The following is a 22,855-nucleotide window of genomic DNA, read 5'->3' on the forward strand; positions in this document are numbered from 1 at the left end:
TGCCATGAAACGTGAGTTTCCTAACCCTTTTCAAACTCGTCGCAAGTGATCGCAAGTGACTTCTCGTTCTCGTAATTACAACAAAGCCACGATTAACGGAAAAAATATACAATGAAGGGGATAAGACAAGTTGCGCTTAATCTGGCTACTCTGACCAGCGTCGGTCTAGGAGGCTGGTATTTGGGTAAATTCTCTGAACAGAGGCGATGTTTGGAAGACAACGAAACGAGCGTGTTGTCAAGAGCAAGAATTCGGAATATGCCGGGTTTACCTCTGTTTGGCACGGTTTCGGCGGCCACCCCTTTGACACCTGCCGAAAGTAATCGCGATATGGGCTCCAAAATGTCTTCGACTGCCACAAGAGTGTCACAGGTGAGAACAGTGTTGAAAATTGAATGGTTGATTAATTCAGATTTTCAGAAATAAATAAAAAAGATACATTTGCATAATTTGTCGTGCCGTTCTTCTTCTATAATCTATAATTTTATGCTTTACAAGTTGATTAGTATGCAATGATTAATAAAAGATCAAATAATTAAACAAAATAATTTTTTTTTTTTTTACGAAGTATTAAAAAAATTATCAAAAAAATGCATTAGTTCTAAAGTTCGTATTGGATATTAATAATATTGCGGCAGATTATGAAATTTGGTTTTCCTGGATTGGATAATGTCAGGTCCTATGAGGATTTTGTGCTCTCTTACGATAGGCGAAACAAAGTCGCTCACTGGGTGTTCGAGCATTTAACCAAAGAAAGATTGCAGTACAATAAGGAAGTGGATCGATCGAAATGTGATTTTAAACCTGATGAGAGTATACACCCGTTTTTCAGGTAACAAAATATAAATTTTTTACTCCATAATTTTCAGATTATTCCCAAGAAATTTGTAAGAAAAACTATACTAATTGAATTTAATGGAACAGCCAAATCTCTGTCTAGATTAAGTTCTAATTATGACAATTTAATAGATCAGAAAATACAGATTATAAGGGAAGTGGTTATGACCGTGGGCATTTGGCAGCAGCTGGGAATCACAGAGTGGAACAAAAACATATGGAGCAAACTTTTTTTCTTACAAACATGGCACCACAGGTTGGAAAGGGCTTCAATCGAGATTCTTGGAACAGATTAGAAAAACATGTCCGAAAATTAACAAATGTTTACAAGGATGTTTATGTGTGCACAGGGCCACTGTATCTTCCTAAGTAAGTTAACTTGTTGTGTAATAATTTCTAGTTTTACTTTTTGAATCTTGTCTATTTTTTATATCACTATACATCTATTTATAGAAGAGAAGCAGACGGAAAAAAATACGTACGTTATGAAGTGATAGGTGTAAATCATGTGGCAGTACCCACACATTTTTACAAAGTGATTGTTGGTGAAACTTATGACGGCAAGCTTGAAATGGAAGCTTTTGTAATGCCGAATACGCCGATTGACGATAATGCACCACTTACTAATTTCAGGGTATTGTTTTGCCTTCTTCAATATTGTAAAATGTAAAAGATTGAAAAAATAATTCTGAAAAACATATTCTTTATACGTAAAAATTAAAAATATGTATAATTTAATCTAAAAGTATTACGCCATACAACGTAATGAAATTGTCAATACATTTACTTATTAATTTAAAAAATTATGAATGTAAAAATTGAGAAATTTATTCATACTTATTTATAAACACGATATAATAAATATATATATTAAAAATTTAATTTATTTTTCAACAGGTGCCACCAGACAGCATCGAACGGGCCGCCGGGCTTTTATTTTTTGACCAAATATCGCGTAATAAATTAAGCAAAGTGAATGGCAAGAACACAGGCTAGACGATTGCTCAATCCATTCAATTATTTAAAATTAATTTTTAATTTTTTAGATTATAAAAAGTTTTAATTGCTGACATACTGTCAACTATATATTTAAATCTAGTCGATTATTTGTTATCTCATTGTACATAATTTTTAGAAGTTTTATCAACCATGGTGTTTTATATTATTCATACATATGTTGTTATTTTAGCCGCTCTGTATGTTATCGAATAAAAATGCAGATTTTTATTTGTTCGTACGTTAATTAATTCGTTTGTGTATACATGCGTTTATTGATTTTGTACATTTAGTCGTCCGCTTAGAGTTAGTTACCTATTGTTGTAACTACAACATATTGTATTTATTCTTTCGTTTTATATGTTGAGGAGATTTAAATGTAATTATATATTAATATGTATAAATAATTTTACACGATGTTATTTCGAAATGAGCAAAAATACACCATGTAATTTGCACATGTACTAGATTTTCCTTCATTTTTTAATTTTTTTTTATTTTGATGACGCTGGGAACTCAGTCTTGAACACAAATGCTTCATTAGTGAAAAATCAAACACTTATAAAATCGCAAGATGATTTTTACAGAGTAAAATCTTATAACGTAAGATATCGCCTCGTCGCTACTTTGGTCGTGGTAATATAAGTACGTATCAATTAATACGTTTGTTACCGTTAAATCTAATAGTCATATAAAATTCTAAATATGATAAAGTTGTTAATATTTTTTTTACTTACAATCTATATCTATGTACAAAATTAACAGGCGTGCAATAATGCGAGTTTTTCCGTGCGCGTTCAGAGTTTTTACGCTGATATCAGAAATGCTCGGCAGTATCGACGTTTTTTCTTTTTACAGCAAGTCAGAATTATGTGTCGCTGTTTGACAATTATTATGCATTATTCCCGAGATCGCGCATTTATTTAAGTCGTACGTTTTTATGGAATATCATCATACTTGTCTTTTCATTCTTCTCGTCCATCAATAGTTCATGCATCACGGCTTATAAATAATATCTCTTTAAGTAGAGTATTAGGCACTAAAATGGACGGGTTTGTTTGCTCTGATTCACCTCCTTCGAGTATTGCTTAACGTCTTAAGGACACTTCTGAGAGCTTTAAGTACACTTTATTATAATCTACGTGATTTCTTTTTCGCATATATTATTTATAGAGTGCCCCAGAGACAAAGAAAGACAGATATAAATCATCTTCTTAAATCTTACTCAATAAAATTTTATTTTTATTCGAGCATTATTTGATGATAAAATTTTTTTTTTCTTTTATCTTTTCTTAAAATACTTACTTAAATTTAGAATTATTAAATTCTAGATTCTTATCTTTTAGAGCTCGTTGAAGCTTTAAATCATTGAAATTCTAAAGTCTCGAATTCTTGAATCTTCTAACATTTATTTGGTCCCTCGAATTCAACTAAAGGAATTACAATTCTTATTTTTGAAATTCAAATTATTTAGAAAATATATTCATTAAATATATATTATTTTTAAATAATTTAACATATTTCTACTCCGGAACACTCCATTTATTGCTTAGGAAAGCTCGAAAGCTTAAATTTGTGAAAATAAAAATATCTAATTTTCAAATTCACTCTAATAATTATCCTCTTTCGAAAGTATTGTAGAAAGATGTGTCGTTGCACAAATGTATAATCCCTATTAGATTTTCTCATAAGCAACGAATTTAATGAATTTTAATGAATTTTATTGAAATTTTCTAATCTTTGATCTTCAAAAGATCTCAAATTTAATTTTAAATTAAACTCCCTTCTTCTAATTCGTTTTTTTTATAACAACAAAACAGCGAGGACTAGAAGACGTGATCAGTAATCATTTCACGTCATCGACTTGGCTGTTCGTCAAACGATCGTTTGCTTTCAGTCGAAAATCTTCGCAATCAATAATCACATTTTCGGAAGAGAAGGCTACGCAAATAATCTTCGATATATGAAAAGATATACATTTGTAAAAAGAAAAAGAAATTTGAAGCCAAATGCAATTGCGACCAAAGAAATTTATAATTAAATAGATTGTGATTATAAATTCAATTTTATGAGTAAAAATTATACTATTTTAATCTTATTTTTTGTTAATATAAAGTGGAAATTATTATTTTTAAAAACAATTTCCACATATCGAAACTTACTTGTGTTACCTAATTACGTTCTTCCGATTGCCGTAGAATTAAATCAATCTCTCCTCTGGTGGAGGTTTCATTACATTATCCATTTCTACTCTTGGATTGCTAAATTCTTGAGCACTCGGACTGTACGTACCACGCGTCGCACGCTTTTTCCGTGCCATCATGAAGAGCGCTATAAGGGATATGGTAGCAATCAGTAGGAGAAAGCCCACAATCGGGCCTACGATTACCATTATGTTAAGGGCTTGACTGCCTAAATATTTTTCCGGCTAAAAAATAATTTCGTAATTAGCGTATATAATCTAAATGTTTTTTTTTTTTTTTTTTTAATATTATCTTACCTCTGTACAATTTCGACCCGTGTAATCAGAAGTACATCGACATATGTATTCGCCTTTGTCGCCACATTCGCACGTGCCACCATTATGACAAAAGCCCTATAAATTAAAACATTTTATTTTTTATTTTTCTAATTTCTTGAGAATTGATCGATTTTAACCTTTGTACATACAAATTTATTACGGTTTACTATTTATTATATTCCAATATGTTCTATTTCATATCCCTTATCAAATGTGCTCTTTTATGTTTTAATTTTTCCGACGTTTAAGAAGTTTAAGAACTTACCTCCTGACAGGGATTTTCCATGTTGCAATTGTAGCCGCAATAACCGTCGTCACAGTTGCACTGATAAATGCCTGGGAGATTTTCACATTTACCGTGTCCGCAATCGATCTCTAAATCTTGACACTCATCTACGTCGATGGAACAATCGTCTCCAGTGTATCCAGTACCCTGACAGTCGCACATGAACTTGTTCACTCCGTCGTAGCACTTGCCGTCGTTCTTGCATGGTACATTGCCTTCGGAATCCGGCGCGCAGTCATCGATATTAATTTCGCAGTACATGCCAGAGTAGCCGAGAGGACAAGTGCATTTTGGTTCTATCTGGTTCTATTTTACATAATAATAATAATTAACAATTAAAATTAAACAATTTAAAAGTTTTTGATACTTTCAAAATTTAAGTTTAAAGTTTTAAAAATTGAGAAATTAAAAAAATCTTAAAATTGAAAACAAATAAACTTAAGAAGCTCAATTATTTTTAATTTTTATAACTTACAATTCTTCAAAAATTTTAATTAAGCATTTGAAAATTTGATTATGTAATGATAACTTGGAACGTTTTTAAACTTAAAGTTTTAAAATAGTACAATGCAAAGGTAGTAAGTAGAAAAGATTATGTACCTGATATAAGAAGTCACATCTACCCCCGTTTTGGCACTTCTTGCGAATGCAGTAGGGTGTGTCACAAGTTGGACCGTCGTAACCGGGCATGCAATTGCAAGTGTAGTTATCTTTCGTCTCTGAATTCGGCACATCCACGCAAGTCGCTCCGTTCTTACACGGTTCGTTCTCGCAGGTAATCAGCCGAATGCTTTCACACAGTTCGCCGGTAAATTGATCGGGACATTCGCATCTGAAAGACCCTGGCAGATTCACACATACGCCATCGTGTTTACAGGGACTCAGCGTTACGCACTCGTTGATGTCGCTATCACAACTGTAATCAGATAAGGACGAAACTTGATAAGAGAGTGTTATAATCTCACCTTAATCATTAGAGAACATAGTTTTACGGAATTTATCTGTTGAGGAATTTGTATGACGTATGTGTAATATTTCTGATATGGCAATTCAATAAAAATTATTTAGTTACATTGAATTGTATGGCTTTACTTTAGGTAATTTGCAAAAAGTTAATTGTAAAAAAGTATCAATAATATAACAAAATTGTAATAATAATAAAAAATATTAATTATTTTTTATATATAAAATAGTAATTAAAAAAAAAAAAATACTTACAGCCATCCTTGCCAACCGGATTTGCATTTACAAGTATAATTGGCGATGCCGTCTTCGCAAATTGCAGCGTTCTGGCATTTATTGTCAACGCACTCATCAATATTATAAGAACAGTCATCTTCGGCATACCCCGCAGGACACTCGCATACATAGCTGTTAGCCTTATCGAAACAATAACCATCGTTTTTGCAGTCCATGTCGAAACATAATTGGCAACCGATACTGTCACGATGAGTGGCGTTATCGTTACCCTGTAACTCTAGATATTCTAACGGAGTAAAATTTGCGTTCTGATAAACTTCCTCGTATGTAAAGTAGTGCAGCAACATACTGCCAATGCGCACTTCGCCGAGACAACCCTTAAACGGTTCTCCTACAAAGAAAATAGGTTATATTTATAAAAAATAACATTTAATTAAAATATTATTACAATATATACGCACCGGATATCATATTATGTGAAGGCATAGCAGTTGTTAATCTGTGGTCATTATAATCCACGCTGTTTCCCTCGATTCCATTTCTTCTTTCGTGTTTGGAAGTAACAGTAAGATAAGCGTGTCTATCGGTCAGAGCGTTAGAGGAAAGCCCGCCGAGAGTAACCGTTCCCGTCACCAGTAAATCGTACCATAATTGGAAGCTAAAGTTAGGGCTCATGTGAGATTGTTCTTCGGTAGGATTAGCGTAACCACATTCCAAAGAATTGTTATTTAGCCTGATGAGTAACGAAGTCCAGTTTCCATCAGGTTGGCCCTTGCCAAAGGAGACAGTTCCTTGATTCTCTAAATCGAGCCGCCAAGCAACAGTGACGGTATCCCTAAAGACGGACACGGTGAAATGTTGGTCACCCATATGGAGCGCCATGTGTAACAACGTGCCACCAGTATTAGAGCGATAGGTGATTTCAATGGTGTCGAGTGGCAGATCATTAGCAGCATCCGAAACACGATCATATGTATATGTGAAGGCAGTGGAAATGCCGTCGAAGGTCGCATTAGCGATGCACTCGTAACCGTCGTCAAGATTCTGACAGCGTGAACCGGTCGGACAGTCTTGCAACTGGCAGAATTCCATCTCCTGACAGGTTTTGCCGGTATAGCCGCGTGGACATTGACACCAAAAGTCATTCCACGTTATGTGACATGTGCCGTTGTGATTGCATGGGCTACTCACGCACACGTTATCCGATACTACGCCTTCGAAAACTTTGTCAGATTCGAAAGAGACATTACCAAATTGAACAAGTGCAGGAATATCTTGTGCCTGAAAAAAAAAAAAAATAAAAGTTACTTACAAATGTTGAATAAAAGTATTTTTATACAGTATCAAAAAGAATCTGCAATCACCTTTAGCGGGAAAAATTCCACGACCATCGTTCTCGTGCCATTTGAGATTTGTACGTCTTGAATAATGCCTTTAAAATTAATTTGTGGCACTTGCTGCACTTCCATCTGCCTGCTGTCTACTTGACGAATGTATCGCGACGTTTGAGGTAATCCTCCTAGATACAGTACGGTGACGTTAAGTTCTCCCGTGGCACTGATAGTTTTACGGAAGTATTCAGTGCCGTTGATCTTCACTTGAATGAGAGTTATGTTTCTCGTTACTTGAATTAAATGATTGTTTCCATCGTTAAGCTTCACGCCGCCGACGGTATAAGCCTCTGTACCGTTAAATTGGATTCTAACAAGCAGTTCCCCGCCCTCCAATTGTGCCGCTATGTAAGTTTTTTCTTGAGGTTTTTGATCGATTTGAGAATCTGGTTCTGTGCCCAAATAGAAAATATCACCGTAGTTTTCTCGTGTTCGAATGAACATGGAGATATCGACGACTGAGCTAACAGTACGTCTGACAGCATCGCTGACTCTTACGGTCACGTAACCGTCCGTGATATTTTCGTAGCCGAAAGTGGCAGCTGTCATATTGTACTGACATGTGTGGCCGAGATAAGGACGTTCACATTTGCAATAGAAGTCACGCCAGCGATCAGTGCAGTGACCGCTATTTTTACAAGGATTTGGTGCACATTGAGCCTCGCGAGGACAGCCCGGTTCTACATCCTCCATGTATACAGTTTTGGACGTGGTACCGGAGTAAACCTAAAATCAATTTTTGAAACGTGAAATCTTATAGAAATAATCACATTTCCGTAATCAAATTCAGAAATTTGACGAACATTAAAATAATAAAATAATATTAACTTTTTAATAATTTTAATAATAAATTAAAATAATAAAAACAAATAAAAAGAAACCATCATTAGAAATAATTTAACATACCCATTCGCCGTTGATAACGACGTCTTCCATACAGCCGACGAAGAAAGTAAACGAAGGTAATCGGGACAATCTTCTTAAAAAGCTGAAGGAACTGATATGACTTCCACCCACAAAAGTTGTAGGAAAGGACGTGTGATTTGATGAATTAGAGCCTTCGTTCGGACTGATGGGATAGATAGTCTGTTCTTCGTTTGCAGAGAGAACAAGATGAGTCGCGTTGATTGCTACAAAGGCCTTCTGCCACTTGGAATTGTTGAGTCCACTACCAACAAAGACTCCGTCCCATTTGTTCAATATACTTGAGTGTATATTAAGTTTACCGTTAACCAGCTGAAGAATGTAAATGGTCACACCCCTACCAATGGCTAGAAGACCATTTGGCAAGGTAGTTCTGAAGCGAAACTGAATATCGTAACCTTCGTCGCGCGTGGTATTCACCAGGACGTACGAACTGCCGCTTAGAGACATTGTCGTTACCTGTGGAATTATAATAGTACTTTTAATACGCGTATTAAATTGTTTATTTAAGCGGAGCACTTTTACAAACCTTCTTCTGCCATAAGCGCTTCGCAAAGAATTACGAGTGCGATAAAGCATAATTAAGCGTGATTAAAAAATACTTAAGAAATTTATAAATTAAATAAAAATTTTATTAATTATTAAAATTTGCAAATTAAAAGTGAATTATACAGACATTTTGACTTAATTTGAGAGAAAATAATATTCTTGACAAAATAGTGCTTTTAAAAATTAAAAATTTTTTTATTTTTAATATAAATACTTACATAATCGCAGACTTCGCCGTGATAGCCGTTGGGACAGGTGCAGTTGAATTTATGGATGGTTTCATCAACTAAGTAAGGCCAGCAAGTACCACCGTTCTGACAAGCATTACTCTGACAGCCCATCAGTTTTACTGAACAATTTTTACCACCGTACTCTGGTTCACAAGTGCAAAAATAATCGGCTTTTGCATCAGTGCATACACCATGCTCGCAGGGATTGTATCTCTTGCACTCATCAATCTCGTGTTGACAGTGATCTCCTTCATAACCCTCGTCACATTCACAGGTATAGCCGCCAATACGATCCATACAGGTTCCTGGACCACAAGGATTGCTGTCACATTCGTTGATATTTACTTCGCAATTTTTACCGGTGACTCCTTGCACGCAGAGACACTCATACCTATCGTATTAAAAAAAAAAAACTTTTTAATTTTTACTATCAAGTATTTTATGTAAAATTTCTGAATAACATTTTAAATTACAATAAAATCTGCTTAAACTTAAAAAAAAAAAATTACGAAAACGATATTTAAATTTTTTAAAAAGTAAAAAAACTAGAAATTTAATATTAATTTTAAATCTCACCCGCTAGCATTGACGTAACTGAATTCTTGGGTAAAGATCGCAGGTAAGTTCAGAGCCTCGCTCTTGTAAAGGGCTTTGTTTGATCGCTCGAGGCAAGTGCCATTATACTGACAGGGTGAACTCTCGCACTCGTTCACGTCCACTTCGCAGTCTTTACCCGTGTAACCGGCGTAGCATTGGCATTTGTAATTCTTGATATCGTCTAGACATACTCCACCATGTACACATGGTTGTGCCTGACATTCATCGATATTATTTTCGCAATGTGGACCCTAAAAAATAAATTAATTAAAATATAATTATAAATTATAGTTATAACAAATGTAATATAAACTCCTACCTCGAAACCAGTATCGCTGCAGTCGCAAGTGTAATCATTCACCCCATCGATACATTTTCCTTGATTCATGCAAGGTGACGATTTGCATTCATCAATATTGATCTCGCAATTAGCACCAAGAAAACCCGCAGCACACACGCATGTATACGATGCTATACCATTTATGCATTGCGCTCCATTGTAACACGGGTTGCTTTCGCATTCGTTCACATCTATCTCACAGGTCTTGCCAGTGTATCCGGGTTGACATATACATTGAAACATGTTAATGCCATCCTGGCATATAGCGTTATTTTTGCATGGACCGCACAAGCACTCGTCAATGTTAATGTCACAATGATCACCGGAAAAGCCCGGCCGACAGAAACAGTTATAACTACCCTCAGTATTGATGCAAATCCCGTAATTACACGGGAAATTATCGTGCAAATCACATTCGTTGATATCACGTTCGCAATATTGACCTGGGATATATTAAAATTCTTAATAATTTGGCAAATTATTTTATCGCCTTAAATTTAACAATATTTACCTTCAAAGCCTTCCACACACTTGCATTCGAAGCCACGTTCGCCGAGATCGATGCATGTGCTGTTGTTGCTACATGGTTTTGTTGCACAGTGATCTACAATCAACGTGCAATTTGGATCCCTGTAGCCCTCGCGGCATTTGCATTCGTAACCGGCAATGCCGTCAACGCAAACTTTGTCATCCGGGCATACTACGTTAATGCAATCGTCGATATTGACGTCGCACACCTTGAATTACATCATATTAAATTTAATAAAATTTGCATTTTAATATCAACATATCTCTTATGTAATAAAAAATTCGCACATATTATATAAACAAAAAGAAAGATTTCTTTTTTAATGCATCTTAATTTTTTTATATAATATTTATATTACTGTAATATAAATACGATACCTTGCCCTCAAATCCATGTGGACATTCGCAAACGAATTCTCTTTTTGATCTTGGTAATAGCGTGCAGGTGCCATTGTTTTGACATGGATTTATTACGCATGCATCGTATTCCCGTTCACAGTTATCACCTACGAAGTCTCTAGTACAGTTACAGGTGTATCCATTAACGCGGTCGATGCAGGTACCACCATTTTGACATGGCTGTGACAGGCACTCGTCTACGTCAATCTGACAGTTTTTTCCTGCAAGTGTATAGTTTTTTTTTTCACAAAAAAATTCTAAATAACAAAATAATAAAGAAATAATAAAGAAATAATTAAAAATAAGAAGATTTATAAGTTAAAGACGTATATATCGAATAAGTAAATTTTATTTATATAAAAAAAGTAATTTTGTAACGTCAGGAAAACGAATATTTTTAGTTTTAATTATAATTAAGTCTTACCTCTCCATTCAGATGGGCAGGTGCAGTTGAAACCATCTCTACCGCTGGTGCAAGTGCCACCGTTGGCGCAAGGGTTACTGGCGCAGTAGTTGACAGTGCAATTAGGCGGATTACCCATGAAACCGGGATTGCAGACGCATTGAGGTCCATGAGCGTCCTCCATACAAATGCTGTTAGGCGGACAGGCCGCGTTTTCGCAGAGACCCCTCAGCTCGCAATGGCGACCCATGAATCCTGGGAGGCACTCGCAGTGGTAAGTGCCCACATCATCGACACATTCACCACCGTTGGCGCAGGGTCCGGATAAGCACTCATTCAAATTAAGCTCGCAATTCTGACCCTCGAAGCCTGTTGGACAGTGGCAGATATAGGCGCCGTAATAATCGTAGCATACGCCGTTGTTCAGGCACGGATTTGCTTGACATTCGTCAATGTCTACGTCGCAATTGATGCCCTCATAACTGAAGAGAAGAAATGGAAAACATAAAAAATTCGTTTAAGTATATGCAGAATATGCGAAATAATAAACCATTTTTGTAAATAATTTCAAAATTTTGTGCCAAGAAATATTAAATCCACAAAAAAAGAATTAATAAAGTAAAATGCATTTTAAATATTAGATTCTTTTAAGGAGATTTACCCGGTTCTGTCACATCTGCAAGTATAGTTATTGATCCCGTCGATGCAGATGCCACCATTCTTGCATGGATTCGAAGCGCATTCATTAATATTAGTTTCGCAATTTTTTCCAGTCCAACCAGCCTGGCACTGACATTTGTACTCGCTATCTGTTAACGCCAGACAAACGCCGTCGTTTCTGCACGGATTCTGTTCGCACAATCGTACTCCTAGTTGAGATTCGCAGAAACTGCCGGTAAATCCAGGCTTGCAAGTGCAATTGAAGTCACCACGCACATCTTCGTTGCAGGTGCCACCGTTGCGACAAGGTGCGCTTTGACACGGTGAACCTAAGAAGATTTGATTTATAAAAGATGTTTTCTTAAAAAAGTAAATTTGACATAACAAAAATGAGATATTAATCGCAATGATAATGATTAATTGCATACAGAAATTAAAAATCTCGTTTGTATTTTTATTAATTTGTTACACCAATAAATATAATTGTAAATCTTTAAAAATTATGAATTTATGAAACACTGTAGATAAAGAAAAAAAACATAAAATTGTTAGAGATAAATATTAAGTGTCTTCTAAATTTAGTTTAAGTTTCAGGAATGCAAATCTTCGACGTTTATCTTTTTCATGCGAAAATATTTGTACGTTTAAATACATAATTTTTCGCAAAATAACTCACTTTGCTTAACTTTAAGGCAATTTTCTTAAAAAACAGTGTCGTTAAAAAAAAAGAAAAAAAATAATAGGGCGATAGTTATCTAAAGTAATTGAGTAAGCATGATTTCGAAGCAAATCTCAATGTAAGCAAAAAAGCGTTTCTATAAATTGCTATAGATGGTTTCAAAGCATAATAGATCTACATTTACAATATGCGAGAACTAGCTGATTCCATACCCAATTTATCGCAGCGATAGAATTATATCAAATTTTAATTTCTTATACGAAAAGATATGTAAATATCATATACATTAATATTGTAAAAATATTTTTTTTTAATTATTCCGCAAAATTTAATTTACTTTTTTTATTGCTCGCAGATACATTATTTCACGATACAAAAGTTATATAAAACACTTGTCTTTATATCTTAATTCTATTTTGTGATCTTTCCATAAAATATTTCTGTGAAACTGGAAGGAAATCCATGGCAAGACAATATCTTTTCGTCTCGGCGTAATTACGTGACGTAACATAGCCGTTTAACGCGCGCGTCGAGTATGAATCCGCTCGTTCCACATACGTGCCGTAAACCCCGCATATTCAAGATATTGACTAGATCTACCATTGTCAATCTGGCAGTTGTTGCCGGAGTATCGGGCGTAACAGTGGCACTCGTAGCGATCTTGCCGCGACACGCATTTACCATGCATCATGCATGGCTCATGGTGGCAGAAATCGACAGCGGGGACCGTGGCAGCAGATGTTCCTGTGCCACCCCTCGTTCCACCTAAAAAAAATCTTTTTTTCACAAAACTCACATGCAAGGTGTTGCACTTCACTGCCAAGAAAATAACACGTGCGACGCTACTTTTAAAAAGTTTCTCTTCTCTTTCGTCCATTTCTTCCTTCCTTCCTTCCTGTTGTAATGTAGTTTCAAAAAATGTTTTCCAAAAATTTTTTATTCCTATTCCTTCAAATTGTGTTGAGCTCGAGATTTTTTATGTTAAACTTGATTGCGATCTAGCTTACTGATATCGAAAACTTGCTTAGAGCTTGCTTAATAATTTATTTGCGACGACTATAAGTATCGATCTACCGTTGCAACGTTATCACTCGATCACTTACCTAATAACTTTGGCCTAAAAGTGTTCTAGTTACTCGTACAGTAACTACGCTATCGATCTAGCCTACTCAAGTGTGATTACTTAACGCTTACTGGTGCAAAAAAATTCTACGAAGATAAAAAAAAAAAAAACAGTTATTGTAATAAAAATGTTACAAATTCTTACATGCTTTGGTATCCAATGGGCAGGGACCGAATACGGCTCCATTATTGACGCTGTTATTGAAAAGAATCCCGGGCCCTTGCAAAATGCAACCTTTGAACTTTTCGCCGATTATGAGCGAACTGTTTACATCATAGTCGGGAAGCGTCAGAATGGCAGAATTATAAGTTGCATTCGCAACCATCTAAAGAAAGTGGATCTGATTTATTTATGCTTTTTTTAAAAATGTTTTTCTTTATATTTAATCAGACCTTACCTGAGTGTGCCCTGCGGCATTTAGGGTGAGATTTCCAAGTCTAAAAAGTAGGTTGACGCTGTGCCAGGCGTTATTGAGTAGTCTGGCATTTAATCTAGCTCGATATCTTTGCTGATCGACTACAGCCACGAAGAGCAGTCCTTCGGGTGTCACCTCAAGGCTAATTGAATTGTCATCGTACTTTTGTAGAAATAGTTGACCGGGATCGCACGTACGGAAGCTGAGGCCACTATGACGATGCACCGATACAAAGGAGCTCAATTTCAGGAACGCCGAACCGTTGAAGTAGGCCTCGCGAGGATGCTCCTCATAGTTTTGATGTCTGGAATTCTGGGGCGCTCCCTGAGTGATGGCCAACAGCAAAGTGGCCAGAACTGCAACATAGAAAACCGTTAGGAAGTCTGACGTGAAAGGTCTTTAGATCAGAGCAATGATGTTCGTTTTTAACGTTATAGTTTTCGCAGATCTTGCAAATTTTACGGATCATTAGTCATACGGTTCATCGATTCTACTTATCGTAATCGTAGCGGAAACGAATATTATAAGTACAGAAGAAAATTTTTTGCCTTTTCCCATAGTAAAAAAATTCTTCTACGGATTTAAGTCCATTTAATATTATTATTTATCAAATTCACGAACATGAGTAAAAATCAAACCTCTTATATTGTAAATATAAATTATATTAATTAACAAATTAAAAACAAAGAAGTTGAAGTGAGATTTACTCAACAGTTAAAAAAAAAAAAAAAAAAAAAAACTGTTATTCTGTACAATTTGATTTTTCGTTTCTATTTAACATACTTGGTTTTCTCACGATATTCTATAAGGCCGAATTCTTTGTATAGCGGTTTGCTCGTAATCTCAGTTATCTTTACAGTCTGAACAGGTGAAGCAAATTAAAAAAGTAAAGAGCAGAAAAAAGTAAAAAAGGAAAGATAGAGACTATCTTATGAGTTCACTCTAATTTTTATTATTGGTCACGGCCGCAATATGTTACAAGATAGGTGCTGACACATACATTATCAACGAGAGTGTTTAATCTTTCGTCACGTATACGGCAAACCATATAATCGATGAACAAGCTTTATGAAACATTGATTATCCTTTTAGCTAGCGTTTTAATAATATTAAGAAGAAAATAAAATGTTACGTCTCTAACTTCTGTATGGATTTAAAAAAAAATTTGTTAAATACACGTCTAATTAATTTAAATTCTGTAAAGTGTACTTTTTAGTTCTTTATAAATATGTTAAATACGTATAAAGTACATTTAATTCTTAATATTTGTACCGTTTGATAAAGTCACTCATTCAAGGCACTCATTCTCCGGAACGGACTCGCAAGCGAGATTGCCCATGAGAAAAGCGCGATTTATCACTGCGAGCATACACGTCGTGTTACATAACACGCCTCTCTCTACATGCCATTATCTCCAAGGATGAACCGTGATTTTGTCATGAGCTTACGCGTGAGAAAGGACTCGCTCGCATTCATTCACGTGTGTAATTTACATACGGAACCTTGGTCTACGTGGTGTCATTGATTGCGGGGCATCTACATTCCTATAAATCATACACTTTCTTACTTAGACATTTTCCTTGGCACAAAAAAAAAAAAAAAAATTAATTATGTACACTCTGCAAACTCTCGATATGAAAGATAGTATTATATACCTTTGACATGCTAAATCCACAAAAAATTCAGTAAATTACGTGGAATTTCATGTAGTGCAATTTCATGAACCTCTTCGTGCACACACGGAATTTAGATTCCGAGGGTATCCGGTCTCATAAATGTGAGATGCCGTCGACCCTTGAATCTCCACTACCGGGATTACGCGGATATACATTTTTATTCTCGCGAAAGAAAGCGCGAAGAGATTTTCACTATGTCGCGTCTCTGATCTCTTTTTCTACGAGGGGAACAGCCGTCATTTCGCGAGTACAACCTTACAACGCCGTGTGCGAATGGGAGTCCATGCATTATTTATCGGCTACCATCGATCCTACTTGCTGAAAGCCTAGTGCATTCCGTCGGTGGTCGCAGATTCTGAGATATTGTGGAAAATTGAAATTGAAGACCAACGAGGACTCGTTATCACGACCTTACAAAAGTCAAGCAATGTGAGTGATTAACTAATAAGTAATTAAGATAATATTTTAAAAAATTACAATAAACAGCTAATAACAATTAAGAGCTAATGCACGCGTAACGCCCCAACTTTTTAAGATAGGAGGATTTTAGCGAATATTAATTACCGATCACGTTTCGGACGAGTTTTTTCTACATTACACAGGCACGCGACTTGTCCGAGAAACTCACGTGTCTGCGTGTTTCGCATACGAAATGCATAAAACGTGTTGTTGATTAAGTGTAAACATAAATGGAAGTCATCGGAGTTGTTTCGATGACGGAATCACCGGAAGTCGATCTTCCTGCACGGGACAAACGATGACGCATCCGCCGCGTAGGGATTGCGGATAATCACACAAGTCCGTGAAATTACAGTTTCGCGATTTCCATAGAAAATCTGTTGGATTCATGGGAAACAAAGTTTAAAATTCATAAAGATGAATAAAAGATGTGAAGAATTGATATCGTGACTCTGTGAGTCAATTCATTGGATTTAAGATCTGCCGCATAAAAAAAATCTTGAAAGATCAATGATTATTCAATTTCAGAAAATTTCCAAAAATTTTTTTAATTGCTCAAACAAATTTTTTAATTCACAGATTCTAACTTAATAAACGTGACCTTACTGCTTTGAGAGGAAAAGAAAAAAAAAAAAAAAAAGAACAGGGAGTTGATAATTGTCAATTTTCCTGTGCACGATTGCTCGGCTAAACCAAATCACCAAGCATGAACCGCGTAATCACGCGCTTGGCAGTTAGAAATGGAATGATTAATCCGTTAGTCTTGTTACCCTATTTTCGTTTAATGCGATCGACGATCTGGTCTAAACGGTAGAAAGCCATGGAAATAACGTAACGGCCTTTCGTCGCGGGACGGGAATCGCCACGGGAAACCGAAAACGCAAATCTCAGTTTGACATATCGCGTTCATAACGAATCGTGGACTAATGCAACCCACTCGGAACAATTTGGCAAATTGCCGTTAGAAAGCATAACAACCTGCATAAATCATGCGTAAGGATACGCATCCTTACGGGACATCTGCGGCCGCAATCGTCTGGGAAAGTGTGTCGCGCATTTTAAAAATTATCAGAAAAGAAATACGCCTAGGACGAAAATAAAATCATTAATCCGTTAGTCGGCTAATGTCGTTGAATTGTCGGTTAATTTGCCATCGGTCTCTTCATCGTCGTTATCCGGAAAATAAATTAAAAAAAAAAAAAAAAAAAAAACAAACAAACTTGAAACTGTCAGTTCAATCTGGACAGTTACGCGTTTCTGCGCTTAATGAACTGGTATATTATGTCGTCCAGCAAGAATCAAGTTTATAGAACGAGCGATTTAATTGCACGTATATTTCAGATTAAAGACGCGCAGCGGCGTGAAAGATTCTCGTTGCGATAATTAATGAATCAGTGAAGCGAAAATTTGCATATTTCCATGTACATAAATGTATATAGTTTTTTTTTTTAAACCATTTTTTAAAGATTAAATTTAAAATTTAGGAAAAGAATTTTTTTATTGTTTATTAATTATTATATAAATAATTATTCAAAATTCTAGACAAACAAAATAGGAAATATGTACACTACCATTCGATAATTTCCATATTGATGCAACACAAATTAATAAAAACATGAATTTTAATCAAAACTCCATCAATGCTTTACGAGTTTCTCAATTTCAAAAGATTTTACGCAGTATTCATAGATAGATCATCTTTTTGCGCACGAAAACTCATAACGTAATCGTAAGTCACGCCTTTTGTTTGACGGAATTTTTTCGCGGAGATACGATATGGTCTCCTTGGCACAAAGTGCAGTCCACTTTCTCTTCGAATAAATAACGCTTGTCTCTTCTTAACTCCTTCAATTAGAACACGCGAAGAGAGGTACTCTCTATCGTTGGACTAAGTGCAGATTTAAAAGGATCGGGATATAAAATGTATTAAATATTTTATGTATTATGCGCAATAAGCATCGGTACGTAAAGCTACTGATAGGCAGACTATTCAAACGAGCCGCTCTACTTTTTAGTTTAATTTTGTCTAATCAAAAGTTCTCGGTGGAGCGCGACACGCTGTCTTGAAATGCAGCGCGTTTACCGCGCGATATAACAAAGAGTATCATGCTCGGCACGACGAAGGCGTGGCAATTGTGAGTCAGTCGAGTCGTATAATTCAGCTCTCGTAGATGAATACCGACGAGTTTTGGATTGTACTGCGAAGTCGTACAGAACAAATCGGCGCAGCTGTTTTTTTTTTTTTTTTATCAAAGGGATACAGAGACGCCGCGAACGATGCTAAGAAAAAAAAAAAAAAAAAGAAATTGAACCATTTCCGTAGACCATTTTTACTTTACTAATAAAAAAGCGATAGTCTGCTCGATAATAAATTGTTCGCTATTCACGACAAAATTCAATGGAATTTTAATTAGAAAGCAATCGATACAAACAATTTTTTAAAGCAATTTATCGCGTAATTAAAAAAGAAAAGTAAACAGAGTTCTTAGACCAAATGCGAATAACGATGAATAATAATTAACGTTAAATAAATATTTAATTAGATTCAGCGAAATTATTTGTATGCTAATATATTTAACGAAATGTTCTTATTATAACATTTTGTTCACGCAGAAATGAATATTGATCTCCTGGGAAAGAAAGGGGAGACAAATAGAACTGCAACTAGAACAGAACTATTGCACGTGGCTATGGCCGAGTTCGTGTTGCAGAGCTTTCGGTTCACTGACACGTGGGAATTCAACGATCGCGTTATGCGCGACGGACGCGAATAAGGAGGTTCCTTTGTCTATTGCGAAATATAACCACTGGCATTGTTAAAACGCTATGACTTTCCAACTAACAGAAATAATTCTTGTGGTTTTTATTTATGTCAAGAACTCTTTAACAAATGTATCGTGCGTAAATCTTGGCGGGATTACCATAAATAAATTTAAATTTGCCGCAATTTGCGAACGTTATTAATTTTACATTAAAAACTGATTGATCAATTGAATTGTAAATTCAGAATTATTATGCAATTTAACAGACGCAACAGCCTTCTTGCCATTTGCGAAAACGAGAGTGTGCCTGTTGGTCCCGTACGCGTGGAAGTTAATTTCCGAGGGAGGTAGGTAGGTAAAGGTTTAATCTCTGCATTGTGAGAAATCAGCTTTTCCCGGGAGAGGTGAGAGGCGAAGAGATGACGGCGCATGTACCCTGTCTACGGGAATTATGCACGATAGTGTGCATCGCAATGCAGGTTGCAGTTAACTAACAACAACTTGAGAGGAGGGAGTCACGCCGACAAACTTTCTACGTCTGCATTATTAAAAACCATCGACGCCTCTATTAAACTACCTAGCACAATTGCATATTTAGCGATGCATAAACGGAGAATCCGATTTTCGAGGAAAATAGAAAAGAAGAGTACCTATATCTCTCGATACGCACAAATAATATATACATAAATATGAACGTCTATATGTGTGTGTGTGTGTGTGTGTGTGTGAGTAATTAATTAAATACAAATTAATATTATAAATATAAATATTAAAAATTGTACAGATATTGTTAAATATGTACAATGCTGTCAATTAAAATCGGGGATCGACATCAATTCTTATTCTCGTCTTTTTAAATATAATTTTGTTCTCTTTGAGGCCAAGGAACCGCAATAGAAAAGCGGCAGGATGCAACGAGCGAGAGAGTACCGCAACCTGGCGCATAATGACGGATAACTGCACAAGAGAATTGCATTCTGCCGGCAATGGTGAATACAGTGTTTCGTCTTAGAAACGCCAACGCCTCCCTCTCGCTTTCCCACATACTTTGCATACGGAGTGGAAGCGTATCGCGTGATTTAATCCCTCCTTCTTTATCACCCTTTGTTATTCCGCTTTCTTATTACTTTCTCTAATGATTTTTCCCTCATTATTTACGTTTCATTACGCACACGAAACACTTAATTTTAAACGTATAGATTTCCTTCGATTTAAAGCCGAGGTTCCCGATCGCGGAATCACCGGGGCAAGTCGCGCGACCCGTATGTCTGACGCACGAACTATTGATCGCCTTTAAATCTCATTGTAATATCGCGTTTCGCTGAACGACGTCGTAGAACGAGAGCCTGGCCAGAGGCTTTCTCGTCAAGTAAAAAAAAAAAAAAAAAGAACAAAAAGCGCTCGATTTAATTACCGGCGCAATTATCGCGAGAGCGCCGTCTCCGTAGCTCGAAAGTTCGATGATTAGATCGACGACATGCGACTCTCAAAGGCTGACGTTTATGAATATCCTAGCGACGATATTTCAAAGAGTAGAAGGGAATACTTGCAATTACTCAATTTTTAAATAATGAAAAAATATTTCTGTTCCAGTTTTACGATAACATACTTATACGTTTACAGCCTATCGTTTGACTTTTGCTTTTTTATTTTAAATTATCAAAATATACTATGCGAGTTAAACGTGGTAGGAAGCCACATCGGTGCATCAACGCGAGTCCCTCGCTTCACGCTTAGGTGCGTGCCTTGAACAACGCACGTGCACATGCACGCAATCATGTTGGAAGAGAGGCACAGGTATTATAACGTTGCGTTGTTACCTGATGGGCAGACGAACCGCTGTTAACCGTTTTTCATTTCAAGCGTCGTAAGCGTAAGAAGAGCCACGCTTGCACTTTGTCTTTAGATACCTCGCTGCAATCTCGACAGATTCTGAAGGGTTAAAAGACTTTCAGAAGGTTCACGGAAAGGAAAATGCCTTAGAGGCGAAGAAAATAGGCTTTTATCACGATGTGGCGTTTTCGTTGATTCAAAAAGTATATACTTACGATAAGATAAATAATCAAGTGATAAAAATATACAAAAGAAAAATTAATTCCAAGCTCTCTAATCGTTGTGAAAAACAACTAGGTTTGAGTTGCAATTATTGCGAGAGATGCAGAGTTCAGAAAATGGAGGCTAAATAAGATTCATAATTAGTCTAATTTTTGACAAAAGAAACATTATTTCACTTTGTGTGTCGTTGCGTAAATAATCGTTTCACAAATAATACAATTACCTTAATGAGAGTTATCTAATTTCCGCCAATTCCTTTATTGACAATATAGCAGTTATATATGGAGCGTTTCGTAAACGTAGCTCGAAATTGTCGCGTTAAATAAAAAAAAAAAAAAAAAAAAAAAAAACGTTCCCGATATAGTCGTGCTGCACGACATTCGCGCGCGCGCGCGCGCAAATAAAATTTGCAATCCCTTTAAATATGTATAATCGTCTCTGCCAAAACCGGATCCAGTCGGACGAGACGTATTATTTTCGATCCGAATCGCGTCCGTTTTACGTCAAGCCCAGCGGAGGATACCCGGAATAAGCGGAAGTTCAATTCGGGCGTCGAGATTCCTTTCACATTCCAAGCTATCAGGATTCAACGTTAATTAGCATGTCGATGTGTTCGTCATCCTTTAACCATTCAAACCGCTGACAATTCTCGGAAAATCAATCTCTCGCAGGGAATTATTCAGCGCAGGAGAATCGGTCTTTGCTAACGTTTACGTCGTCAGAAAAAACGAATTGCTTCGTCAAACGTCCATTATATCGCTTATTTATATCTCGCAATTTCTATTTATTCTCCAATGAGTCAAGAAATTAACAAAACAATCGAGATACATTTCACGTGTAGTATTTCACCGTCAGAATTTTTTCTTTTTTTTTCGTAGTAATTTAGAGTTTCTTTCAGATCCGATTAATACTAATAAATGGAGATTAATTTTCGTCCAAACGAGAAGACTTTCGCGACCGATTCCGCGAAATTTATTTTGCTCTTCCTCCAGCTTCTGGACCCTTCGTGATCCTAGAAATCCTAAGTCCCAGCATATATCCTATTATCGCCATCAATCATCATTTATCTCCCTTCCTCCGCGCAAATATCTCACGTCGATCTAACTTTCCAGGGAGATATTCACCTTGCGAATCTTCGTAATTGGCACGAAATTCTGAAACGCGATTTAGCGAACCGGTGCGGCGCGATTTCCCTTATCACATGTATATGTGCCGTGATCGTAAATGCGATTCCGCGCCGTATCGAGAACTCATGTGGAACGAGCATACGTACGTACGTACGTACGTACGTACAATTGCCGCGGCATTCCATGGCCGAGTATGTTTCCTTTATTAATTTTTTTTTTTCGTGATTCTCGCATTCTCGTGGTGTTGCGAAATACGGCTTTTGTTGCAGACCGGGACAATCATCGACCATGAGAATGTAAGCGATAACTCAGTCCCATCGGTCATCGTTGCGCGTCTTTCTTCCGTGTGGGATTTCCTTCTCGAAGTCTATTTCAACGATGAAAGAGGATGCGTGATATCGGACACGACGCAATCCCGATAAAATCGATTCCATTTACTTGTTATTACCGGCGAACGACTAGGAGTGAGGAGAAATAAACGAGCGAACGACGACGACGACGACGACGAGTCGCAATCACCCGCCGACTTTGCGCAATTTTATGCGGCGACTCGTAACATCGACGGGAAACTCATACACACGCGCACACATACGTATCTGCATTATGTACATAGTTGTGGCTTCATCAGAATTACCTCTATATCGGATGGATTACGGGAAATCCACATACGCTCCCAAGCGGTAGACGCAATGATAACA

The 22,855-nt window shown here is 36.4% G+C and overlaps 2 protein-coding genes across 4 annotated transcripts in view; one reads left to right on the top strand and one right to left on the bottom strand.

Annotated features, from left to right (window-relative positions):
• Positions 1–2,084, top strand: Endog (Endonuclease G). The gene is made up of 5 exons (XM_070674663.1): positions 1–372; positions 639–832; positions 970–1,206; positions 1,291–1,471; positions 1,735–2,084. Exons 1-5 carry the CDS (start codon positions 112–114, stop codon positions 1,831–1,833), a joined length of 972 nt encoding a protein of 323 aa, XP_070530764.1. The 5' UTR covers positions 1–111; the 3' UTR covers positions 1,834–2,084.
• The window catches only part of Crb (cell polarity complex component crumbs), a 27,585-nt gene continuing 6,814 nt past the window's right edge, over positions 2,085–22,855 (bottom strand). For 2 of the 3 annotated variants that reach the window (XM_070674660.1, XM_070674659.1), the window contains exons 4-21: positions 14,061–14,434; positions 13,808–13,988; positions 13,141–13,305; positions 11,863–12,190; positions 11,223–11,683; positions 10,778–11,019; positions 10,383–10,608; positions 9,851–10,314; positions 9,511–9,782; positions 8,923–9,325; positions 8,138–8,614; positions 7,205–7,957; positions 6,302–7,121; positions 5,859–6,231; positions 5,241–5,556; positions 4,620–4,946; positions 4,334–4,429; positions 2,085–4,261 (exon numbers count right to left, since the gene is read on the bottom strand). In XM_070674660.1, coding sequence (XP_070530761.1) covers positions 4,034–4,261; positions 4,334–4,429; positions 4,620–4,946; positions 5,241–5,556; positions 5,859–6,231; positions 6,302–7,121; positions 7,205–7,957; positions 8,138–8,614; positions 8,923–9,325; positions 9,511–9,782; positions 9,851–10,314; positions 10,383–10,608; positions 10,778–11,019; positions 11,223–11,683; positions 11,863–12,190; positions 13,141–13,305; positions 13,808–13,988; positions 14,061–14,434 — 6,506 coding nt within the window. In that variant the 3' untranslated portion in view covers positions 2,085–4,033. The remainder of the gene's footprint in view (positions 4,262–4,333; positions 4,430–4,619; positions 4,947–5,240; positions 5,557–5,858; positions 6,232–6,301; positions 7,122–7,204; positions 7,958–8,137; positions 8,615–8,922; positions 9,326–9,510; positions 9,783–9,850; positions 10,315–10,382; positions 10,609–10,777; positions 11,020–11,222; positions 11,684–11,862; positions 12,191–13,140; positions 13,306–13,807; positions 13,989–14,060; positions 14,435–22,855) is intronic. The other variant, XM_070674661.1, reaches the window with a different exon arrangement.

Source organism: Cardiocondyla obscurior, linkage group LG02 (assembly GCF_019399895.1).
Source record: "Cardiocondyla obscurior isolate alpha-2009 linkage group LG02, Cobs3.1, whole genome shotgun sequence".
Classification (NCBI taxonomy): Eukaryota; Metazoa; Arthropoda; class Insecta; order Hymenoptera; family Formicidae; genus Cardiocondyla; species Cardiocondyla obscurior.

Coding starts and splice junctions, on each gene's coding strand:
- Endog (XM_070674663.1), top strand. CDS start 112: ATGAAGGGGATAAGACAAGTTGCGCTTAATCTGGCTACTCTGACCAGC. Junction 833..969: donor AGTATACACCCGTTTTTCAG/GTAACAAAATAT, acceptor ACAATTTAATAG/ATCAGAAAATACAGATTATA. Junction 1,207..1,290: donor GGGCCACTGTATCTTCCTAA/GTAAGTTAACTT, acceptor ATCTATTTATAG/AAGAGAAGCAGACGGAAAAA.